Raw genomic sequence first — 21,973 nt, 5'->3', positions numbered from 1 at the left:
ATTCCCTTTTCTCCACATCCTCTCCAACATTGTTATTTGTAAACTTTTGTGAAAGTTCCTGGGCCAGGGATCACACCCATGCCACTGCAGTGATCCAGGCCACTGTAGTGACAATGCTAGATCCTTAACCTTCTATGTTATAAGAGAACTCCCTGTGGACTTTCTGATGGTAGCCATTCTGACAGGTGTGAGGTGATACCTCATTGTTGTTTGGTTTGCATTTTTCTAATAATTAGTGTTATTGAGCATCTTTTCATGAGCCTGTTTGCCGTCTCTATGTCTTCTTTTTTTTTGTCTTTTAAGGGCCACCCATGGCATGTGGAGGTTCCCAGGCTAGGGGTCAAATCGAGCTACAACTGCCAGCCTACACCGCAGCTCACAGCAATGCTGGATTCTTAATTCACTGAGCAAGGCCAGGGATTGAACCTTCATCCTCATGGATGCTAGTCAGATTTGTTTCCACTGAGCCATGATGGGAACTCCCATCTCTATGTCTTCTTTCGGAAGATGTCTGTTCAGGTCTTCTGCCCATTTTTTTGCTTGGGTGCTCTTGCCACTTCTATTTGACAGTATAATTTGTTATTATTCAACACTATAGTAGAGGTTCTAGTCAGGGCAATTAGGCAAGAAAAGGAAATTTTAAAAAACATGCAGATTGGAAATGAAGCCAAACTATCTATTTGCAGATGACATGATCTTTTATATAGAAAATCCTAATGAATCCACAAAAAAACTGTTAAGAGCTAAAAAATGAGTTCAGCAGAGTTGCAGGATACAAGATCAGTATTTAAAATTCAGTTTTATTTGTATACATAACAGTTAAAGAAATTAAGAAAACAGTTCCATTTACAATAGCACCCCAAAGAATAAAATGCTTAGGAATAAATTTAACCAAGGAAGTGTAAGGCTTGTATACTGAAAACTACAAAACATTGTTGAGAGAGGGTCAGGAAAGTCTAATGAAATGGAAAGGTAGCCAGTGTTTATGGGTTGGAAGATTTAATTTTGTTAAGATGCAGTACTCCCCAAAGTGATAGACAAATTCCAATGTGATATCTAACAAAATCCCAGCTGTTTCTTTAAGTATAGTTGATTTATAATGTGCAAATTTCTGCTCTACAGCAAAGTGACCTAGTCATTTTTCTTTTTCTCACTCTATCTTCCATCATGTTCTTTTTCTCACTCTATCTTCCATCATGTTCTATCCCAAGAGATTGGACACAGCTCCCGGTGCTGTACAGTGGGACCTAATTGCTTATCCATTCTAAATGTAATAGTTTGCATCTCCAGCTGGTTTTTTTTTTCCAGAAATTGACACACTATTGTAAAAGCCCTAGGAAAGTGCAGAAGATCCAGAATATCCAAAACAGTTTTGAAAAATAGCAAGGTTGGAGGACTCACTGTACTTGATTTCAAAACTCACTACAAAGCTATAGTAGTCAAGACAATGTGGTACTTATATAAGTATAGGCATAGAGATAAATGGAATAGAACTGAGAGTCTAGAGTCTTCTTTCCTGTAACCACATAAAACATCCATGCTTTAGGCATTTGCTAGGTGTAGGGGATTATGGTTGCTTTTTTTGTTTGTTTGCTCAGCAAGCTTTCATATCCACCTTCTTCCGGTGATAAATTTTATCCTTTGGTCACTAGGGTGGGCAAGTAACATTCTTTAACATTTTTGTTCTGAAATATAAGACAGATAGGAAAATGTATAAAACAACCTTTTTTTTTTTTTTTTTTTTTGCTTTTTAGGGCCACACCCATGGCATATGGAGGTTCCCAGGCTAGGGGTCAAATCAGAGCTACAGCTGCTGGCCTACACCACAGCCATAGCAACTCAGGATCCGAGCCATGTCTGTGACCTGCACCACAGCTCATGGCAACGCCAGATCCTTAACCCACTGAGCAAGGCCAAGGATTGAACCCGCATCCTCATGGATCCCAGTTGGGTTTTTTAACCACTGAGCCACAAAGTGAACTCCCAAAACAAAAACATTCAATGTAATAAATTACTATGTCCACTACCTGGGTCACAGTTAGTTTTTAGATTTATATTCTTGTCTTAATGGAAAGTCTTGTTTACTTCCCCACTGAGGTGACCTGAAGGTGAACTGAAGGCAAACTTGAGGGTTCAAGACTTCTTTCCAAAAAAAAAAATAAAAAATAAAAAAAAGACTTCTTTCCAAACAATGCTGTTGGTTTAAATTCTGGACTAAGTGTTTGCTTGAAGCCCCAGAGTTTTATACTTCAATGCGGTGGTTAACCAGATAACCTTTGGGCTGGGGGCTGGAGGTACCAGAGTTCTTTTCTACTGTAAAAGAACTTAATATTATTCCTGGAGAATTTTTCATTTTTAGATAGATTTTATCTCTAAGGGCCAGTCAGGGTGTTAGCCACCAAATACCCCACCCACCCCCAAATAATGAAACTGTTTTTCCTGCTGAGGAACATTGGCTGGTATGAACCATCTGGATGCCAAAGCCCATCTGCTGTGCCAGAAAAAAAAAAGATAATTTTGGTTTTGGCCTAATTATTAATTAGCTGCTTTCTCTGTAGTAGTTAGGAGCAGGTTCAGCTGCTTTCTGAGGGCATGTTGTTAACATGTAAGAGGATGCTATCTATCTTCCTGTTTATTTTGGTAGAAGGATATTTGCCCAGTAAAATTTTCAGGTCTGAATTTACAAAGGAGGGGGATTAGATTCCTGTCTGCTTTTACCCACTTTGAAAGGCTTTGTTCTCCCTGCATGCTTATATTCTTATATTCTCTTTGTATAAAGGACCTGAAAGAGCACTGGGAACCTTGGATCTCTTTTGTGCCACATGGTTTGGTCCAGATAGTTCTTATCTGGAATCCTAAGCCAGTAACACAGATAATAAATACTAGAGAAAGCCTTACACTGTTTTAGGCGATTGGTCTTACATGGTTTTAAGTCATAGGGGAAACAAAGTACATGGATAGACAGTGGTAAGCCCCAAACCAAACCTTGTGTAGGGCCCTTTCCTGAGAGCCCTAGGCCTACCATGCTGGGCAGCAGAGGAGAAGGTATTTGGAGAGGAGATATAGCCAAAGTTGACGGTACTTTTTTTTCTGAGAGAAACCAGAGGTCATGAACTGGCAGCCCATGAGCCATGTTCACAGATAAGTTTAGTTTGCCCTGCCCAGTGTTTTTAAAATGTATACATTAGTTACTGTTTAAAAATCAGGAGAATTCACATAAAAACCAGAATTTCCAACTGTTTTTCAACCGTCAGAAGATCTTGGCAACTCTGGGCTCTTATCCCTCCATTGCAGTTACCATCTGGAGATGAATAGCAGCTTGGCCCCTTTAGCTGGGGCACATGTGGCCCAGTGTTGCTTTTCATGCAGCAGCTTCATTTGTTTCTGTTACTTGCCTTGTCCCTGTAGGTCTTTGCCTTATGACCACTGTACTTTGGGTCTTTTTGACAAGGACCAAACCTGAAGGGTTAAAATAGAATTCTGTCAGGTTTTTAGCCCACTGCTCTTCATTCCTGGCTTCCCCTTGTGTATGCTGTAATAGCCTTCTATGCATTTTCCTTCATAGCTGCCACTACAGTTTGTAGCTAGTTATTTATGTGATTCTTTGAGAAATGTCAGTCTCCTGCACTATGAGCTGCACAAAGGCAGACAGCTGTTTTGCTCTTGGCTATATCTCCAGTGTTTAGCACAATACTTGACGTGCTGATAAATGCTTAATACATATTTGATGAACAACTTAAGTTTTTTAGCTTATTTTGTTTGGTCAAATGTCCTGCAACCATAGTGGTTATAATTTCACCAGCGAGGAACATATAAACATTGGGCAATTATCACAGAAGAATATTCTGAGAGAGAGGTATTACTGGGGATTGGTGCCTCTATGCTACCTGTGATTAGAGCTAATTCAGGAGCAGTTATGTCTCAAGATCTAAACTTCTGCTGGGCCTTATAGCTATTAGCTCCAGTTCCTCCATTAAGATTTCTAGTTGCCAGAGTTCCCATTGTGGTGCAGCAGAAACGAATTTGACTAGGAACCATGAGGTTGCGGGTTCGATACCTGGCCTCACTCAGTGGGTTAAGGATCTGGCATTGCTGTGATGTAGGTTGCAGACGTGGCTTGGATCCTGTGTTGCTGTGGCTGTATAGGCTGGAAGATGTAGCTCCGATTTGACCCCTAGCCTGGGAACCTCCATATGCCACGAGTGCAGCACTAAAAAGCAAAAAAAAAAAAAAAAAAAGATTTTTAGTTGCCTTTGTTTCAGCCACCTGAACAAGGCTTTTTATTTATCTATTTATTTAACATTTTAGGGCCACACTTTCGGCATATAGAAGTTCCCAGGCTAGGGGTCAAATTGGGGCTGTAGCCACTGGCCTACGCTACAGCCATGCCAGATCTGAGCCAAGTCTGTGACCTACACCACAGCTCATGGCAATGCCAGATCCTTAACCCACTAAGCAAGGCTAGGGATCGAACCTGAGTCCTCATGGATACTAGTCGGATTCATTATCACTGAGCCACGATGGGAACTCCAAGGCTGTTTTTAAACAAAGCTGCTTATAAAACCACTTAAATTGTATTAATATTGAAGTGACTTTCTCTGCTTCTACTTAATATACTATCTTGGAGGCAGTGTTTCTCAAACCACCTCCAGGTCTTAGATGGTCGGGCAGTCATCTGCACTATAGTCTGCTAGCGTATGGTTAGTGGAAGAACTTTTTGAGGTTTACAAACTCTTGGAAAGATAAAAGATTGCCCATGGTATCCTTTTCTTTTTGGACTGCACCTGAGGCATGTGGAAGTTCCCAGGCCAGGGGTCAAATCTGCACCACAGCAGTGACTCGAGCCACTGCATTAACAATACCAGATCCTTAACCTGCTGAGCCACCAGGGAACTCCCTTCCCATTGTATCTGAAAGATGTTTTCTTTCTCTTAACTTTCTGAGTATCCTGATCTCACCATTCCATGCCTTTGGCGAACATTTACCAAATGCTTCTGTGGACCAGCCCACCCTGCTGGATGCTGAGGATGCAGTGGTGAAAAAGACATGTCCTGGGAGTTCCCTTCATGGCTCAGTGGTTAACGAATCTGACTAGGAACCATGAGGTTGCGGGTTTGATCCCTGGCCTTGCTCAGTGGGTTAGGGATCCGGCGTTGCTGTGAGCTGTGGTGTAGGCTGCAGACGTGGCTTGGATCCCGTGTTGCTGTGGCTCTGGTGTAGGCCAGTGGCTACAGCTCCGGTTCGACCCCTAGCCTGGGAACCTCCATGTGCCGCGGGAGCGGCCCTAGAAAAGGCAAAAAGACAAAAAAAAAAAAAAAAAAAAAAAAAAAAAGACACATGTCCTTATAGTGTGGAAGAAAGACAAGTGGAAAATTTCATATGATAGATATAAATACAGAGGATATGTCCCTAATCCAGATTTTGTGTGTGTGTGTGTGTATGTGTATGAAGGGAGAAGTTATGTCTTAGAAAAAAATAGTACCTCAGAGTTTCCGTTGTGGCTCACTGGTGATGAACCCAACTAGTAGCCATGAGGACACGGGTTCCATCCCTGGCCTTGCTCAGTGAGTTAAGGGTCCGGCATTGCCATGAGCTCTGGCGTAGATGGCAGATGAGGCTCAGATCTGGCGTTGCTACAGCTCTGGTTAGACCCCTAGCCTGGGAACCTCCATATGCTGTTGGTGTGACCCTAAAAAGGACAAAAGACCAAAAAAAAAAAAAAAGTTAAACATAAAATTTCCATGTGACTCAGCAATTCCACTCTTAGGTATATACCCAATAGAATTGAAAACCAGGACCCAAACAGATACTTGTACACCAGCACTCACTGCAGCAGTATTTATAAGAGCCAAAGCATGGAAACAACCCAAGTGTCCATCTATAGATGAATGGATAAACAGAATGTGTTTACATGCAGTGGACCTAAATTTTCAGACTTAAGAAAGAATGAAATTGTGACACATGCTACAATATGGATGAACCTTGAAAACAGTATGCTAAGTGAAATAAGCCAGACACTAAGGGAAGAATATTGTATGAATCCACTTATATAAGATACCTAGAATAGGCAAATTCACATAGAGACAGAAAGTAGAACGGGTTACCAGGGCCTGGAGGCAAGGAGCAATGGGGAGTTATTACTTAATAGGTACAGAGTTTCAGTTTGGGGTAATGAAAAAATTTAGAAATAGATAGTGGTGATGGTTTTACAACATTATGAATATAATTAATGCCATTGAAATATATACAAATAAAATGGTTAAAATGGCAAATTTTATCTTATATAGATTTCACCACAATTTGAAAAAAAAAAATCCCCAGAAATTTATTCTCTTACAGTTCTGGAGGCCAGAAGTCTGAAATCAAAGTGTCAGTAGGGTTAGTTTCTTTTTGGAGGCTGTGAGAGAGAATCTTTTCCATGCTTCTCTTAGCTTCTGGTGTCACTGGCGATCCTTGGAGTTTCTTGGCACATAGATGCATCACTCCAGTTTCTGCCTCTGTCTTCACATGGCATTCTCCACTCTGACTCTGTCCTGTCTCTGTGTGTCGAAATGTACCTCATAAGGATGCCAGTCATGTTGGATTAGGGCCTACCCTAATCCAGTATGACCTCATCTTAACTTGATTACATCTGCAAATACCCTATTTTCCAAGTAAGGTCACAGCCACAAGATCCAGGGGATGTTATTAAATCCAGTACGAAGCCACTGCTGTGGATAAGATCTTCTGGGGAAACACACAGAGTCAGAAGGGCAGTGAAACAAAAAGATCCTCAGAAATACCAGCGTTTTTATGGGGACAGGCGGAAGGGGAAGAATTCAAGATGCAGACTGAGAAGGAGTGGTTAGGTAGGAAGAAATCCAGGAGAGAGTGTTATGTGCCACTGTACCCAAGGAGGAGGGAAAACTTAATGAGGGAGATAGTGGTCAGTGGTTTTAAATGCAGCAGAAAGGTCAAGAAAAATAAAGACCAAGAGGAGGCCATTGGGTTTGGCCATATGGAGGTCTTTGGTGCCATTGGTGAAAACAGTTGCATTAGGGTGCTTGGGTAAGAAGCCAAATTGCAGTGTGTTCAGTTATGACTCCCAGTTATGTAAGCCTATGAACTGAGAGGCAGCAGTCTATGGGCAAAGCAGCACCCACCTTAATGACCCACCACCCAGATTCTATTAACATTTCACTGTACTTACTACATATCTATTCTGCCAATCCTTCTTATTTTTTAAATGCATTTCAAAGTAAGTGGCAGACCTCAGGATATTTCCTCCTACTTCGGCATACCTACCTTTAATTAGATTTCAATATTTTAGGGTTTTTTTCTTTTTCTTTCTTTCTTTCTTTTTTTTTTTTTTTTTGTCCTTTTGGGGCCACATCCTTGACATATGAAGTTCTCAGGCTAGGGATGGAATTGGAGCCGTGTCTGCGACCTACACCACAGCTCACGGCAAGGCCAGATCCTTCCTAGTTGGATTCATTTCCGCTGTGCCATGATGGGAACTCCTGTTTTTTCTTTTTTGGCCACTCCACGGCATATGGAATTCCTGGGCCAGGGATCAGATTGAAGCCACAGTTGCTACCTATGCCACAGCTGCGGCAACGCGCATTCTTTAACCCACTGTTCAGGGCCAGGGATTGAACCTGTGTCCTGGCACTGCAGAGATGCTGCCAATCCCGTTATGCCACAGCAGGAACTCCCATTTAGTGAGTTTTGACAAATGGATACACCTATGTAACCCAAACCACTGTCAAGGTATAGGATGTTATTATCACTCCAGAATGTTCCCTTATGTCCCTTCCCAGGGCAATCTTCACTCCTACCTTTGACCTCTAGAGGCAACCACTGCTCTTATGTTTTCCATCACAGATTAGTTTTGTCTATTACAGAACTTCACATAAGTAAAAATCACACTGCTTCTACTTTTATACCTGGCTTCTTTGGCTCAGCATAATGTTTTTGAGGCTCATACATGTATGAATTAATGCATGCCTTCTTACATATGGTAGTTCATTCTTTTCTATTATTGAGTTGTAGTCTATTATTTGAATATACCACAGATTGTTAATGCAAGCTGGTACAGTTGGTTGTTTCCATTTTTTTCAGCCACATCCACAGGATGTGAAAGTTCCCCTGCCAGGGTTCAAACCTGAACCACAGCAGTGACCCAAGCTGCTGCAGTGACAACACCAGATTCTTAACCAGCTGAGCCACAAGAAAACTCTTGTTTCTAGTTTTTGGACATTAAGAGTAAAGCAGGAGTTCCTGTTGTGGCCCGGTGGTAAATGAACCCGACTAGTATCCGTGAGGACGCAGGTTCAATCCCTGGCCTTGCTCAGTGAGTTAAGGATCCGGCATTGCTGTGAGCTGTGGTAGAGGTCACAGACACGGCTTGGATCCCACGTTGCTGTGGCTGTGGCGTAGGCCAGCAGCTATAGCTCCAATTAGACCCCTAGCCTGAGAACCTCCATGTGCTGAGCATATGGCCCTTAAAAAAAAAAAAAAAAAAAAAAGAGTAAGGCAATGCGAGGAGGTTTGTTTGGTTTTTAAATTAAAAAAATTTTTTATTATAGTTGATTTACAATGTTTTTTATTCTTGGATGTCCATTTCACAAATGGGCCTAAGCAGGGAAAAGTTAACTATTAGTAATACTTGCTATTTGACTGAAATGTGAACCATATTCACCTCTAATTTATCCCATAAGTTGCTATTTAATAATACTAAGTTTGTGTTTATAAGTGATTATGACAAATTATTTTCTACTTTGATTAAAATGATCACCCCTGAAAGTAAGCCCAAAAGGCGGCCATCTTCCCAGGCTAGTTGTATGATCCGGGCTTTGATGGCATGGTTTCCAACACTGACATTCAGGTCATCTGCAGTTTTTATGTCAGCCACACATGTTTTGTTGATTCTGATTGAGAATCAAAAGACTTGACAAACTGTGCCCGATGTATCCTCATGCATCTTGACAAGGGGACTAGATATATGGAGATGTATCAAGCCCCCTGATGTGTCCTTATCAGGGGCGTGGATAAGCATTCAGGAACTGAGTTCTTGTGAAAAGGACAGCAGTAACTATTCACATGGACTGAGATTAGCAGGACCAGGCTCCTGTACCCCTATTGGAGGCCCAGTTTCTGGTGGTCAGGTTAGAAAAGAGTAACTTTTTCTTTGCGGGTGAAACCAGTAAAGTTTTATTGGGTCAGGGTCTTCAAATTTAGTTCCCTGTCCTGTCATATTCCAGAAGAACATCATAGGGAATGTTCCAAAGGGCCCACCAGGCTAAGGACAACCTAGTGCTTGTCTCTGCAGTTTAAGCTTGTGTCTTTTCAGCTGCTGATTTGCAGACACTGTTGTGTTTAGTTGGGTTTAGCTTTTTGGGCTGTTTTTATAGCATGGATAATTGGTTTCTCCAGGTAGGGAAACTTTGTAGCATCTCAGCCTGGCATTCTCTCTATGAGAGGAAAGGCTTCTCAAGGTAATATCCAAGGAATGGAAGGATGGAAGATGGGATGGGATTGCTGAGATGTTGGTTGGCTGTAGTTGAGGAAGATTTTGCATCTGGGGAAACAAAGATCTTTTGGGCAGAGATGGTTGTAAATGGCTACTTGGGCAGGATTTCTTAAGGCAAAAACCTTTAGGTGGGGATAGGACCCAGGAAATTAGCAGCTGCGCAGTTCTGCCGATGAAAGGGTAGCTTTTCAGGTTCAGGACTTGTAGCCTATGTTTAATGCTTGTGTCTTCTTCCTCCTGGAGTTGTTTGTACGCAATCTTTCTTTCTTTTTTCTTTTTTTCTTTCTTTTTTTTTTTTTTTGGCTGCACCTGAAGCATGCAGAGGTTCCTGGGCCAGGGATTAAACCTATGCCACAGCAGTGACAATACCAGATCTTTAACCCACTGCACCATCCAGAAAGTCCTATACAATCTTTCTATATGTCCTTTAAAACTTCCTGAAAGGGAATGTTTTATAGTCTATATAAAATATTTACAGATATAAAAAAATATAAATATTTTTAATTTTTATAGTATAAAATATTTCATATAAATATATAGAACATATTCTAGGCATGTAATTTGAGATACAGTCATTCAAATGTAAAGATCTTTGTTTTATTGTCCCTTGCTATGGAATTAAAGTCTCTCTTTGGGGTTGACAGTTTTATATCTGAATAGTTTTTTTAATTAAAAATTTTTTTTTATTTTATAATTTTTATTTTTTTCCATTATAGTTGATTTATAGTATTCTGTCAATTTCCACTGCACAGCAAAGTGACCCAGTCATATTCATATATATATATATGTGTGTGTGTGTGTGTTTGTGTGTGTGTATATATATATATATATATATATATGTATATATATTCTTTTTCTCACATTATCCTTCATCATGTTCCATCACAAGTGACTGGATATAGTTTTCTGTGCTCTCTATATAGCAGGATCTCATTGCTTGTCCACTCCAAATGCAATAGTTTGCATCTATTAACCTCAGACTCCCAGTCCACCTACTCCCCGCTTGGCAACCACAAGTCTGTTCTCCAAGTCCATGAGTTTATTTTCTGTGGAAAGGTTTATTTGCACCATATATTAATTCCAGATATAAGTGATATCATATGGTGTTTGTCATTCTCTTTCTGACTTACTTCATTTAGTATGAGAGTCTCTAGTTTCATCCATGTTGCTGCAAATGGCATCATTTTCTTCTTTTTTATGGCTGGGTAGTATTCCATTGTGTATATATACCACATCTTCTTAACCCATTCATCTGTCAGTGGACATGTAGGTTGTTTCCATGTCTTGAATGTTGTTGAATGGTGCTGCACTGATGATAGGGGTGCATTTATCTTTTGGGATGAAAGTTTTGTCTGGATATATTCCCAAGAATAGGATTGCTGGGTCATATGGTAGTTCTATATTTAGTTTTCAGAGGTACCTCTGTACTGTTTTCCATAGTGGTTAGACCAATTTACATTGCCGCCAGCAGTGTAGGAGGGTTCCCTTTTCTCCATACCCTCTCCAGCATTTGTTATTTGTTGACTTGTTAATGATGGCCATTCTGACTGGTGTGAGGTGGTACCTCATAGTAGTTTTGATTTGCATTTCTCTAATAATTAGTGATGTTGAACATTTTTTCGTGTGCTTAGTGGCCGTCTGTATATCTCCTTTGGAGAAATGTCTATTCCGGTCTTTTGCCCATTTTTCACTTGGGTTGGGTGTTTTTGCTGTTGAGCTGTATAAGTTGTTTGTATATTTAAAGGTTAAGTCCTTGTCAGTTGCATCATTTGAAACTACTCCCATTCCATAAGTTGTCTTTTCTTTATGGTTTCTTTTGCTGTGCAAAAGCTTGTCAGTTTGATTAGGTCCCATTGGTTTATTTTTGCTTTTATTTCTGATGCCTTGGGATACTGACCTAGGAAAACATTTGCACGGTTGATGTTAGAGAATGTTTTGCCTATGTTCTCTTCTAGGAGTTTTATGGTGTCTTGTCTTACGTTTAAGTCTTTAAGCCATTTCGAGTTCATTTTTGTGCATGGTGTGAGGGAGTTTTTTTTTTTTTTTTTTTTGGTCTTTTGTCTTTGTTGTTGTTGCTGCTATTTCTTGGGCCGCTCCCGCGGCATATGGAGGTTCCCAGGCTAGGGGTCTAATCGGAGCTGTAGCTGCCAGCCTACGCCAGAGCCACAGCAACGCGGGATCCGAGCTGCGTCTGCAACCTACACCACAGCTCACCGCAACGCCGGATCCTTAACCCACTGAGCAAGGGCAGGGACCGAACCCGCAACCTCATGGTTCCTAGTCAGATTCGTTAACCACTGCGCCACGACGGGAACTCCGTTTTTTTTTTTTTTTTTTTTTTAATCATATTAGTGCTTCACATGTAAGTGTCTTAAAAATTATTAAATTGGGGAGTTCTCTTGGGGTGCAGTGGGTTAAAGAGCCAGCATTGTAATTGCAAGTGGCTTGGGTTGCTGCTATGGCGTGGGTTCAATTCCTGGCCTGGGAACTTCTACATGCTGTAGGTACATGAACAAAAAAAAAATTAAATTGGTAAATAAAAATGAAAACTGACATTCTTCCCCCATACTGTAGCACTATTTTTATCCTTATCCTCCTGCTTGAGAGAAGGTTCTTTCTCCTGAACTGGTTACTCTTCCCTTGTCCTCTTGGCTCCTAAGCAGGCCTGGCTTCTCCCGAGCTTAACCCAAGAAAATAGGGGGGCAGTTTTGGAAAGTCCCTGAAGTATTAGCTGAGTTCACCCGATATCAGCACTATAAAAAGCAGATTTTGTTTTTCTTCCCCATGATTCCATTGTAGGGAAAGAATATTGTCCTAGGTCCAACTTCATTGTTGGAGCAAGCAAGGTGCAGGGGAAGAGCTGAGATGCACTATTAGACATGCTAACTAGGGTGTTCCAGGGACTGGGAAAGGCAGTGTGGCTGATAGCGGGGGTTTGATCTTGCCACAAAGTGGTGGTGGCCATACAATACTGTAAACTCCACTTGTGGTTCAGGCAGAAAGTTGACAAATACAAATGTGGGAGTTCCAGAGGCTGGGTGGAAAGAACCCAGCAGTACGAGTCTTAGGTTGTTGGTAAGAAGTCTAGGCAGACACTCAGCATTTTAAAGATTGGTGTATGATTATGGGGACTCTGGCCAGAGTGGATTCTTAACCCACTGTGCCACCAGGGGAACTCCTCCTTTTTTTTTTTTTTTTTGTTAAATTTTTTTATTATAGTTGATTTACAATGATCTGTCAATTTCTGCTATTCAGCAAAGTGACCCAGTCATACATTTATATATATTCTTTTTTTCACATTATCCTCTATCGTGTTCTATCACAAGTGATTAGATATAAGTTCCCTGTGCTATACAGCAGGATCTCATTGCTTATCCACTCCAAATGCAATAGTTTGCATCTACTAACCCCAGACTCCCAATCCATCCCACTCCCTCACCCTCCCCCCCAGGCAACCACAAGTCTATTCTCCAAGTCCATGATTTACTTTTCTGTAGAAAGGTTCATTTGTGCCGTATATTCAATTCCAACTATAAGTGATATATATGGCATTTGTCTTTCTCTTTCAGACTTACTTCACTTAGTATAAGAGCTAGTTGTATCCATGTTGCTGCAAATGGCACTATTTTGTTATTTTTATGGCTGAGTAGTATTCCATTGTGTGTGTGTATGTATGCCACATCTTCTTTTTTTTTGGTCTTTTTAGGGCCACACCTATGGCATGTGGAGATTCCTAGGCTAGGGGTCCAACGGAGCTGCAGCCACCAGCCTACGCCAGAGCCACAGCAACATCAGATCCGAGCCGCCTCTGTGACCTACACCATAGCTTACAGCAACACTGGATCCTCAACCCACTTAGCAAGACTGGGGATCAAACCTACATCCTTATGGATGCTAGTCGGGTTCATTAACCACTGAACCACAACAGGAACTCCTGTACCACATCTTCTTAATCCATTCATCTGTTGATGGACATTTAGGTTGTTTCCATATCTTTGCTGTTGTGAAGTGTGCTTCAATGAACATATGGGTGCATGTGTCTTTTTCAAGGAAAGTTTTGTCTGGATATACGCCCAGGAGGTGGGCTTGTTGGATCATATGGTAGTTCTTTTTGTTTTATTTTTTAGGCCACACCCATGGCATATAGAAGTACCCAGGCTAGGGATTGAGTTGGAGCAACAGCTGCCAGCCTGGACCACAGCCGTAGCAACATGGGATCTAAGCCATGTCTACGACCTATACCACAGCTCACAGCAACACCAGATCCTTAACCCACTGAGCGAGACCAGGGATCAAACCTGTAGCCTCATGGATACTGGTCGGATTCACTTCTGCTGCACCACAACAGGAGCTCCCCATATGATAGTTCTATATTTAGTTTTCTAAGGTACTTCCATGTGCTTTTCCATAGTGGTTGTACCAATTTACGTTTCCACCAACGGTGTAGGTGGGTTCCTTTTTCTTCACACTCTCTCCAGCATTTGTTATTTGTAGACTTAACAATGATGGCCATTCTGACAGGTGTGAGGTGTTACCTCATTGTAGTTTTTATTTGCATATCTCTGTTAGTGATGTTGAGCATTTTTTTCACGTGCCTGTTGGCCATCCATATGTCTTCTTTGGAGAAATGTCTATTTAGGTCTTCCTCTGATTTTTCAATTGGGTTGTTTGTTTTGTTGCTTTAGAGTTGTATGTCCTTTTTCCCTTTTAAACAAACTTTTAAGAGTAATTTTAGATTTACAGGACTATTTCAAAGTTAGTACAGAGAGTTTCCATTTACCCTACACTAAGTTTCCCCCATTGCTAAGTATGGTACATTAATTACAGTTACTTAATGCTGCTGATACATTATTATTAACTGATACATTGTTATTAACTAAACCAATGCTGATACATTATTATTAACTAAATCCAGCCCAGAGATGATGGTGATTTGGACCACAGTAGTGGTAGAGATGGGAGAGAAAGACACAGGTTATATTTGCGAAATAAAGTTAGTAGGACTTGGGGACCATTGGCAAAGGGATGGGGTGGTAAAAAGAGGAAGAAGTCAAAGATGACTCATATTTGGTTTGGAGTCATAGATGATCTTTAGACTTCTAGCTCGTATGGCTAATGGCTAAGTGAATGGTAGTGTCATTTATTACCATACAAATGGAAAAGCATGTCTTAAGGGGGGAAATAATAAGTTTAATTTGTGATTAATTGGATTTGGAGGCGCCTATGAAACTTTCAAGTGGAGATGTCCAGAGGCAGTTGGAATGTGGGTCTAGATTAGAGCTTGAGGGCAAGCGCCGGATTGGAAAAAATGCTTTGGAAGCTCTGGGAGAGGATGAGGAAAGAGTAAAAGGAGTGAGAAGAGGGCCCAGGACTGAGCCCTCGGGGAGGAAGAATAGGAACCTAAGCAAGAGAGAGAAGAAATGGCCAGTGATGGGAGAGGAAACCAGGAGGAATCTATAGGAATCTGGTGGGAGAAGGGAATTATAAGGAGAGAGTGATCAATAGTGTGAAATGTATCACAGAGGTCCAGAAAAATAAGTTCCAAGAAGTGCCAATGTTATCTTTCTGTTTCTATGCTCCCATGGAATGGGTTGGTTGGTTGGTTTTATAAGAAAAAAAATCACTTTACACTTCTTATGGGTGGCAATTTTTTTTTAATGCTGTGAAATCAATAACCTTTGCACGTACATTTCCTACAACTAGTGCCTGAAGTTTTTGCTGGCAGTGTCTGGTGGATATTTGTGTCTGAAGTGATGCCAGCTTTCGTTGGCATCTTCTGTGCTAATCTTTCCTATTCTGACTTGAGGATATTAAATCTCAACTGTGGTTTGGCTTCCAAAGTGGATCCTTAGACTGAATGTTCAGTCTGTTTCATTTCTTTCTAATCTTCTATCAATATCTTTCTATATATCTTTTTTTTTAACCTTTTCTCTTTAAACAGATATGTGAAAGAGGCCAAAGAAGCAACTAAGAATGGAGATTTGGAAGAAGCACTTAAACTTTTCAATTTGGCAAAGGACATTTTTCCCAATGAAAAGGTGATGAGCAGAATCCAAAAAATACAGGAAGCCTTGGAGGAATTGGCAGAACACGGAGAGGATGAATTCACAGATGTGTGCAACTCTGGCCTGCTGCTTTATCGAGAGCTGCACAACCAGCTATTTGAATACCAGAAGGAAGGTGTGGCTTTCCTCTATAGCCTGTACAGGGATGGAAGAAGAGGTGGCATTTTGGCCGATGATATGGGATTAGGAAAGACTGTTCAAATCATCGCTTTCCTTTCTGGTATGTTTGATGCTTCACTTGTGAACCATGTGCTGCTGATCATGCCAACTAGTCTCATCAGCACGTGGCTAAGAGAATTTGTCAAGTGGACTCCAGGAATGAGAGTCAAAACCTTTCATGGTCCTAGCAAGGATGAACGTACCAGAAACCTCAGCCGGATTCAGCAAAGGAACGGCGTCATCATCACCACCTATCAAATGCTAATCAACAACTGGCAGCAACTTTCCAGCTTGAATGGCCGAGAGTTTGTGTGGGACTATGTCATCCTCGATGAAGCACATAAAATAAAAACGTCATCTACCAAGTCAGCAATATGTGCTCGAGCAATCCCTGCTCGTAATCGCATTCTCCTCACAGGAACCCCGATCCAAAATAATTTACAGGAACTGTGGTCCCTGTTTGATTTTGCTTGTCAAGGGTCCCTGCTAGGAACATTGAAAACTTTTAAAATGGAGTATGAAAACCCTATTACTAGAGCAAGAGAGAAGGATGCTACCCCAGGGGAAAAAGCCTTGGGATTTAAAATATCTGAAAACTTAATGGCAATCATAAAACCCTATTTTCTCAGGAGGACTAAAGAAGAGGTACAGAAGAAAAAGTCAAGCAACCCAGAGGTCCGACTTAGTGAAGAGGATCCAGATGCTGATGCCATATGCGAAATGCCTTCCCTTTCCAGGAAAAATGATTTAATTATCTGGATACGCCTTGTGCCACTACAAGAAGAAATATACAGGAAATTTGTGTCTCTAGATCATATCAAGGAGTTGTTAATGGAGACGCGCTCACCTTTGGCAGAGCTAGGTGTCTTAAAGAAGCTGTGTGATCATCCCAGGCTGCTCTCTGCACGGGCGTGTCAGTTGCTGAATCTAGGGGCTGTCAGATTCTCTGTCCAAGATGAAATTGAAGGGGAAGATTCCTCAGGTGTGGACCATATTGATCAAGTAAGTGATGAGACACTGATGGAAGAATCTGGAAAAATGACATTTCTAATGGACCTGCTTAAGAGACTGCGGGATGAAGGGCATCAAACGCTGGTGTTTTCCCAGTCAAGACAAATTCTAAACATCCTTGAACGCCTCTTAAAGAATAGGCACTTTAAGATACTGCGAATCGATGGAACAATCACTCATCTTGTGGAACGAGAAAAAAGAATTAGCTTGTTCCAGCAAAATAAAGACTATTCGGTTTTTCTGCTGACCACTCAAGTAGGTGGTGTGGGCTTAACATTAACTGCGGCAAGTAGAGTTGTCATCTTTGACCCTAGCTGGAATCCTGCAACTGATGCCCAAGCTGTGGATAGAGTTTACCGAATTGGACAAAAAGAAAATGTTGTGGTTTATAGGCTAATCACTTGTGGAACTGTAGAGGAGAAAATATACAGAAGACAGGTTTTCAAGGACTCATTAATAAGACAAACTACTGGGGATAAGAAGAACCCTTTCCGATATTTTAGTAAGCAGGAATTGAGAGAGCTCTTTACAATTGAGGATTTTCAGAACTCAGCAACCCAGCTGCAGCTTCAGTCTTTGCATGCTTCTCAGAGGAGATCTGATAAAAACCTAGATGAACATATTGCCTACCTGCACTCTCTGAGGATAGCTGGAATCTCAGACCATGATTTGATGTATACACGGGATCTGTCTGTTAAAGAAGAGCTTGATGTGATCGAAGACTCTCACTATATTCAACAAAGGGTTCAGAAAGCTCAATTCCTTGTTGAATCTGAGTCTCAAAATACAGAGCTCTTAATGGAAAGACAAAGGACAGCAAGTGAGGGGATCTGGCTGAGAGAACCTGTCTTTCCTTCTCAAACAAAGAAGAAATGTGCTGGATTCAATAAACCACAGCCTCGGCCTTCACCTCTTCTACCCACTCATCACATCCAGGAAGAAGACATCAGTTCCCAAATGGCCAGCATAATTATTGATGATCTGCCTGAAGAGAGTGAGAAACAAGATCTCTTCAGGATAAAGATGAATGATACCAGCCCTCAAAATGGTAGACACCCACGTGACAGTATATTGGATGCTAACTTTGTAGATACTTTACCCAGTGGGGGTGGAAAGGTAGAAGAAATTTGGACTGACTCTTTATCAGGGATGGCTCTACAGAAAGAGGCACTGCAAGAGGGGCCTATACAGGAGGTATTACGAGAGAGCCCCCTGGGAAGTTTTAGTTATTTACCCAACAAGTCAGTCAGAGCTGATATTGAGCCAAATCTAGATCATCTAGAGGATGATGAGATTTTACATCCCTGCAATCCCTGGCCTGTTAATCCCATAACAAAGGAGTCTCAAAATCCAGAATTGAGTGTGTCTGTTATTCAAATAGTGGATGATGGCTTAACAGCAGCCCACAGCACACTGCAGGATGCTCAAGTGAATGAGGTCAAGTTGGAAGAGGAACCTTTAGCATCTTCAGCACAGTACACATGTGATTTCAATCTTTTCTTGGAAGACTCTGCAGACAATGGACCAAATCTTTCCAGTCAGTCAGTGGAGCATGGTGAGAAAGAAAACAGCCTGTGTGGCTCTGCAGCTAATTCTGGAGTAGAGTTTGTGCGTAGCAAAGCATGTCTCAGTGTGGATCTTTCTGAGAAAGATGAGGAGCCAGAAGAAGTTGTAGTTAATGTGAAAGTCAGAAGTAAAGCTAGACGGATTGATTCAGATGACGAAGATGCAAATGATACTTTTAAAGATACTTCAAGCACAAACCCATTCAACACATCTCCCTTCCCGTTTTTATCTGTAAAACAGTTTGATGCCTCAACTCCCAAAAATGACATCAGTCCACCTGGAAGTTTCTTTTCACCTAAAATATCTGATAGTATAAATAAGTCTATAAACTCTAGAAGATCTCTGGCTTCTAGGAGATCTCTTATTAATGTGGTTTTAGACCATGTGGAGGATATGGAGGAAAGACTTGACAATAGCAGTGAAGCAAAAGTTGCTGAAGATTTTCTGGAGGAAGGAGCAGAGGAAAGCATCAATGAAGCCCCAGAGTGTACAGAAGAATCTTCTGGAGAAACACTGTCTTCAGAAAATAAGTCCAGTGGGTTAAGTACACCTGGGCCTGGTGGTCTGGCTCCGGAGACCTCTTCTGGTGATCCTGAGCCTTCGTCTGGTGGACAGTTGGTTGACTCTCCCCAGGATGAGGCAGTGGAGTCAGTAAATGACTATGAGACTCTGGTCTTGCGTGGAAAAGAACTGAAAGCATGTGGAAAAATACAGGAGGCCTTAGACTGCTTAGTTAAAGCACTTGACATAAAAAGTTCAGATCCTGAAGTCATGCTCATGACTTTAAGTTTGTATAAGCAACTTAATAAAACTTGAGAATATAACCTGTTTATTGTATTTTAAAGTGAAACTGAGCATGAGGGAATTTGTTTCCATAATTGGATTCTTTAGGAGCCATGAAGCATTCAGGCTTAAGGCTAGAAAACTCAAAAAGTGAGTTTTTGTTTCCGACTTTCTTATAAATTCTGCCTTTACTGCCTGCTCCTGCCTCCCTCCCACCCCCGTACATGTATTCGGATGTTCTGAGCACTAGGTTTATTTTTTATTTTATTCTTATTTTTCTTTTAGGCATGCTCTGTAAGCTTAATAGAACAGTGTTATTTCTAGAGAAGTTTTTGCAAAATTACTCTGGCCATTTTAAATTTTATTCTGAAAATGATCCATTTTGTATATCACAGTTCAGATAATATTAAAGTTAACTCTTCTCAAGTGTTTTTCCTTCACTTTCTTTCACTGAGATGATTGATATTGGCACATGCATCTAGAAATTCCTTTAGGCAGAAATCTGTCATTAGTAGTCCAGATCTAAGACCTGCTTATTAACATGCTATTTTAGGCCCTCGGCTCACTATAGCTGGTGAGCCAAAGGCTGGGATAAGGTACCTGGTGCGGGCCTTTTTTCTTTCTTTCTTTTTCTTTCTTTTTTTTTTTTTTACATTTATTGCTTTGTTTATTGTCTTTTCTAGGGCCGTACCCTCAACATATGGAGGTTCCAGGGATCGAACCCGCAACCTCATGGTTTCTAGTTGGATTTGTTAACCACTGAGCCACAATGGGAACTCCAAGGGCTTCCTTCTTTATCACCGGTGCCCTACCCTGGAGTCCTTTTGCCCAAACATCTGGCCATCCTTCACTCACCACCAGCTGCATGCTGACACATGCTAGCACATCCTATCTTTGGGTTATAGATGGGAAAGGAGTTTGGTTCCACCCTAGAAACACGAAGTACGATACAGCCTTCTGCACACTGTCACTGGAGAATTTATCAATAATCTACTATGTATTAGGTACTCTGCATGGGTTTCTTGTTTAATCTTTACCATAGCCCTTTGAAGTCAAAGGCAGTATTTCCACTTTTTTTTCTTTTTCGGCTGCCCCGCATTCTGGGCCAGGGATCAGATCTGCGTCACAGGCTTGACCTAAGCCACAGCTGTGGCAATGCCGGATCCTTAACCCACTGTGCCAGGCCAGGGATTGAACCTGAGTCCCAGCACTCCCTAGACGCCACTAATCCTGTTGCGCTGCTGTGGGAACTCCAGCATTTCCATTTTTCAGTTGAGTAAAATGGCTTAATGAGGGCATGACCTGCCCAAGATCACACAGTAAGAGGTGGAATGGATTTTTAACTATGTGTTACTTTGTGAAAAGCCATTATAATAACCAAGCTGTTTTTATTCACAGCGCTTCTGACACCAAATGTGGGGGTTTTCCACACCAAGCAGTTCTCCAGTTCTCGACAGACACCAACTGGGTGTCCTACAATTCAATTCAATTCTGATCCTCCCTGGCTTAGGATTGGACTGCACACGGGTTTAAGGGCTCACTCCCATAAGACTGTCCTCACATCAGATGTCACTTGTTTGTATTAGGTCCCCACATTATCCACACTTCTGTCCAGCTTGTGGGCTACGAAATTGAGGGCGCCCATGAGCCCTCTTAAGGTTCAGTAATTTTCTAGACTGGCTCATAGAACTTAGGAAAACTTATTACCAGGGTTTTGTGGGGTTTTTTGTTTGTTTTGTTTTGTTTTGTTTTTATCAAGCCCCTGGCATGTGGAAGTTCCCGGACCAAGAATCAAAACAGTGCTACAGCAGCAGCCCAAGCCACTGCAGTGACAAAGCCAGATCTTTAACCTGCTGTGCCGCAAGAGAACTCCCTTACCAGTTTTTATAAATACAACTCAGGAACAGCCAAATGGAAGATTTGTGTGGGGCAAGGTGTGGGAGGGTGTGTGTGTGTGGTTTCCCTGTGTTCACTGGCTGAAGCTCTCCAAACCCTGTTGTTTTGGATTTTTAAGGGAGGTTTCACTGTAGGCATGATTGTTTAAATCCATCTCCAGCCCCTCTCCCTCTAGAGGCCAGGGGGTGGGGTCAAGAGTTCCAACCCTCTGAGTCTCTCAAAAGACCAGCACCCACCCCCAGTTATTGCATTAACATATAAAAGACTCAATCACTCTGGAGATTCTTTTTTTTTTGGTATTTCTTGGGCCGCTCCCGTGGCACATGGAGGTTCCCAGGCTAGGGGTCCAATCGGAGCTGTAGCCACCGGCCTACGCCAGAGCCACAGCAACTCGGGATCCGAGCCGCGTCTGCAACCTACACCACAGCTCACAGCAACGCCAGATCGTTAACCCACTGAGCAAGGGCAGGGACCGAACCTGCAACCTCATGATTCCTAGTCGGATTCGTTAACCACTGCGCCACGACGGGAACTCCCACACTCTGGAGATTCTTTTTTTTTTTTTTTTTTTTGTCTTTTTGTTGTTGTTGTTGTTGTTGTTGTTGTTGCTATTTCTTGGGCCGCTCCCGTGGCATATGGAGGTTCCCAGGCTAGGGGTCCAATCGGAGCTGTAGCCACCGGCCTACGCCAGAGCCACAGCAACGCGGGATCCGAGCTGCGTCTGCAACCTACACCACAGCTCACCGCAACGCCGGATCGTTAACCCGCTGAGCAAGGGCAGGGACCGAACCCGCAACCTCATGGTTCCTAGTCGGATTCGTTAACCACTTCGCCACGACGGGAACTCCCTGGAGATTCTTAAAGAGCTGGGTGCCCATAACCAGGGATGAAGACTAGATATGTTTATTATATCACATACACATATAAAAGCTTGAAAGAGATGAGCTGAATTTTAAATAATAGGTTATTTATTGATAGTACA

General features: G+C 41.8%; 1 protein-coding gene across 1 annotated transcript in view; it reads left to right on the top strand.

Annotated features, from left to right (window-relative positions):
• Positions 1-19,521, top strand: part of ERCC6L (ERCC excision repair 6 like, spindle assembly checkpoint helicase) — a 30,726-nt gene extending 11,205 nt beyond the window's left edge. The window contains exon 2 of the mRNA XM_003360364.5: positions 15,453-19,521. Coding sequence (XP_003360412.3) covers positions 15,453-19,128 — 3,676 coding nt within the window. The 3' untranslated portion in view covers positions 19,129-19,521. The remainder of the gene's footprint in view (positions 1-15,452) is intronic.
• The last annotated feature ends 2,452 nt before the right edge of the window (positions 19,522-21,973 follow it).

The sequence above is a fragment of the Sus scrofa genome, chromosome X, assembly GCF_054392235.1.
Source record: "Sus scrofa isolate SSC_HxYL_T2T_F1_AM1 chromosome X, Sscrofa_HxYL_maternal_Yorkshire_Landrace_v2.0, whole genome shotgun sequence".
In the NCBI taxonomy this organism is placed as follows: domain Eukaryota; kingdom Metazoa; phylum Chordata; class Mammalia; order Artiodactyla; family Suidae; genus Sus; species Sus scrofa.
This window is presented reverse-complemented; position numbering and strand designations above follow the sequence as displayed.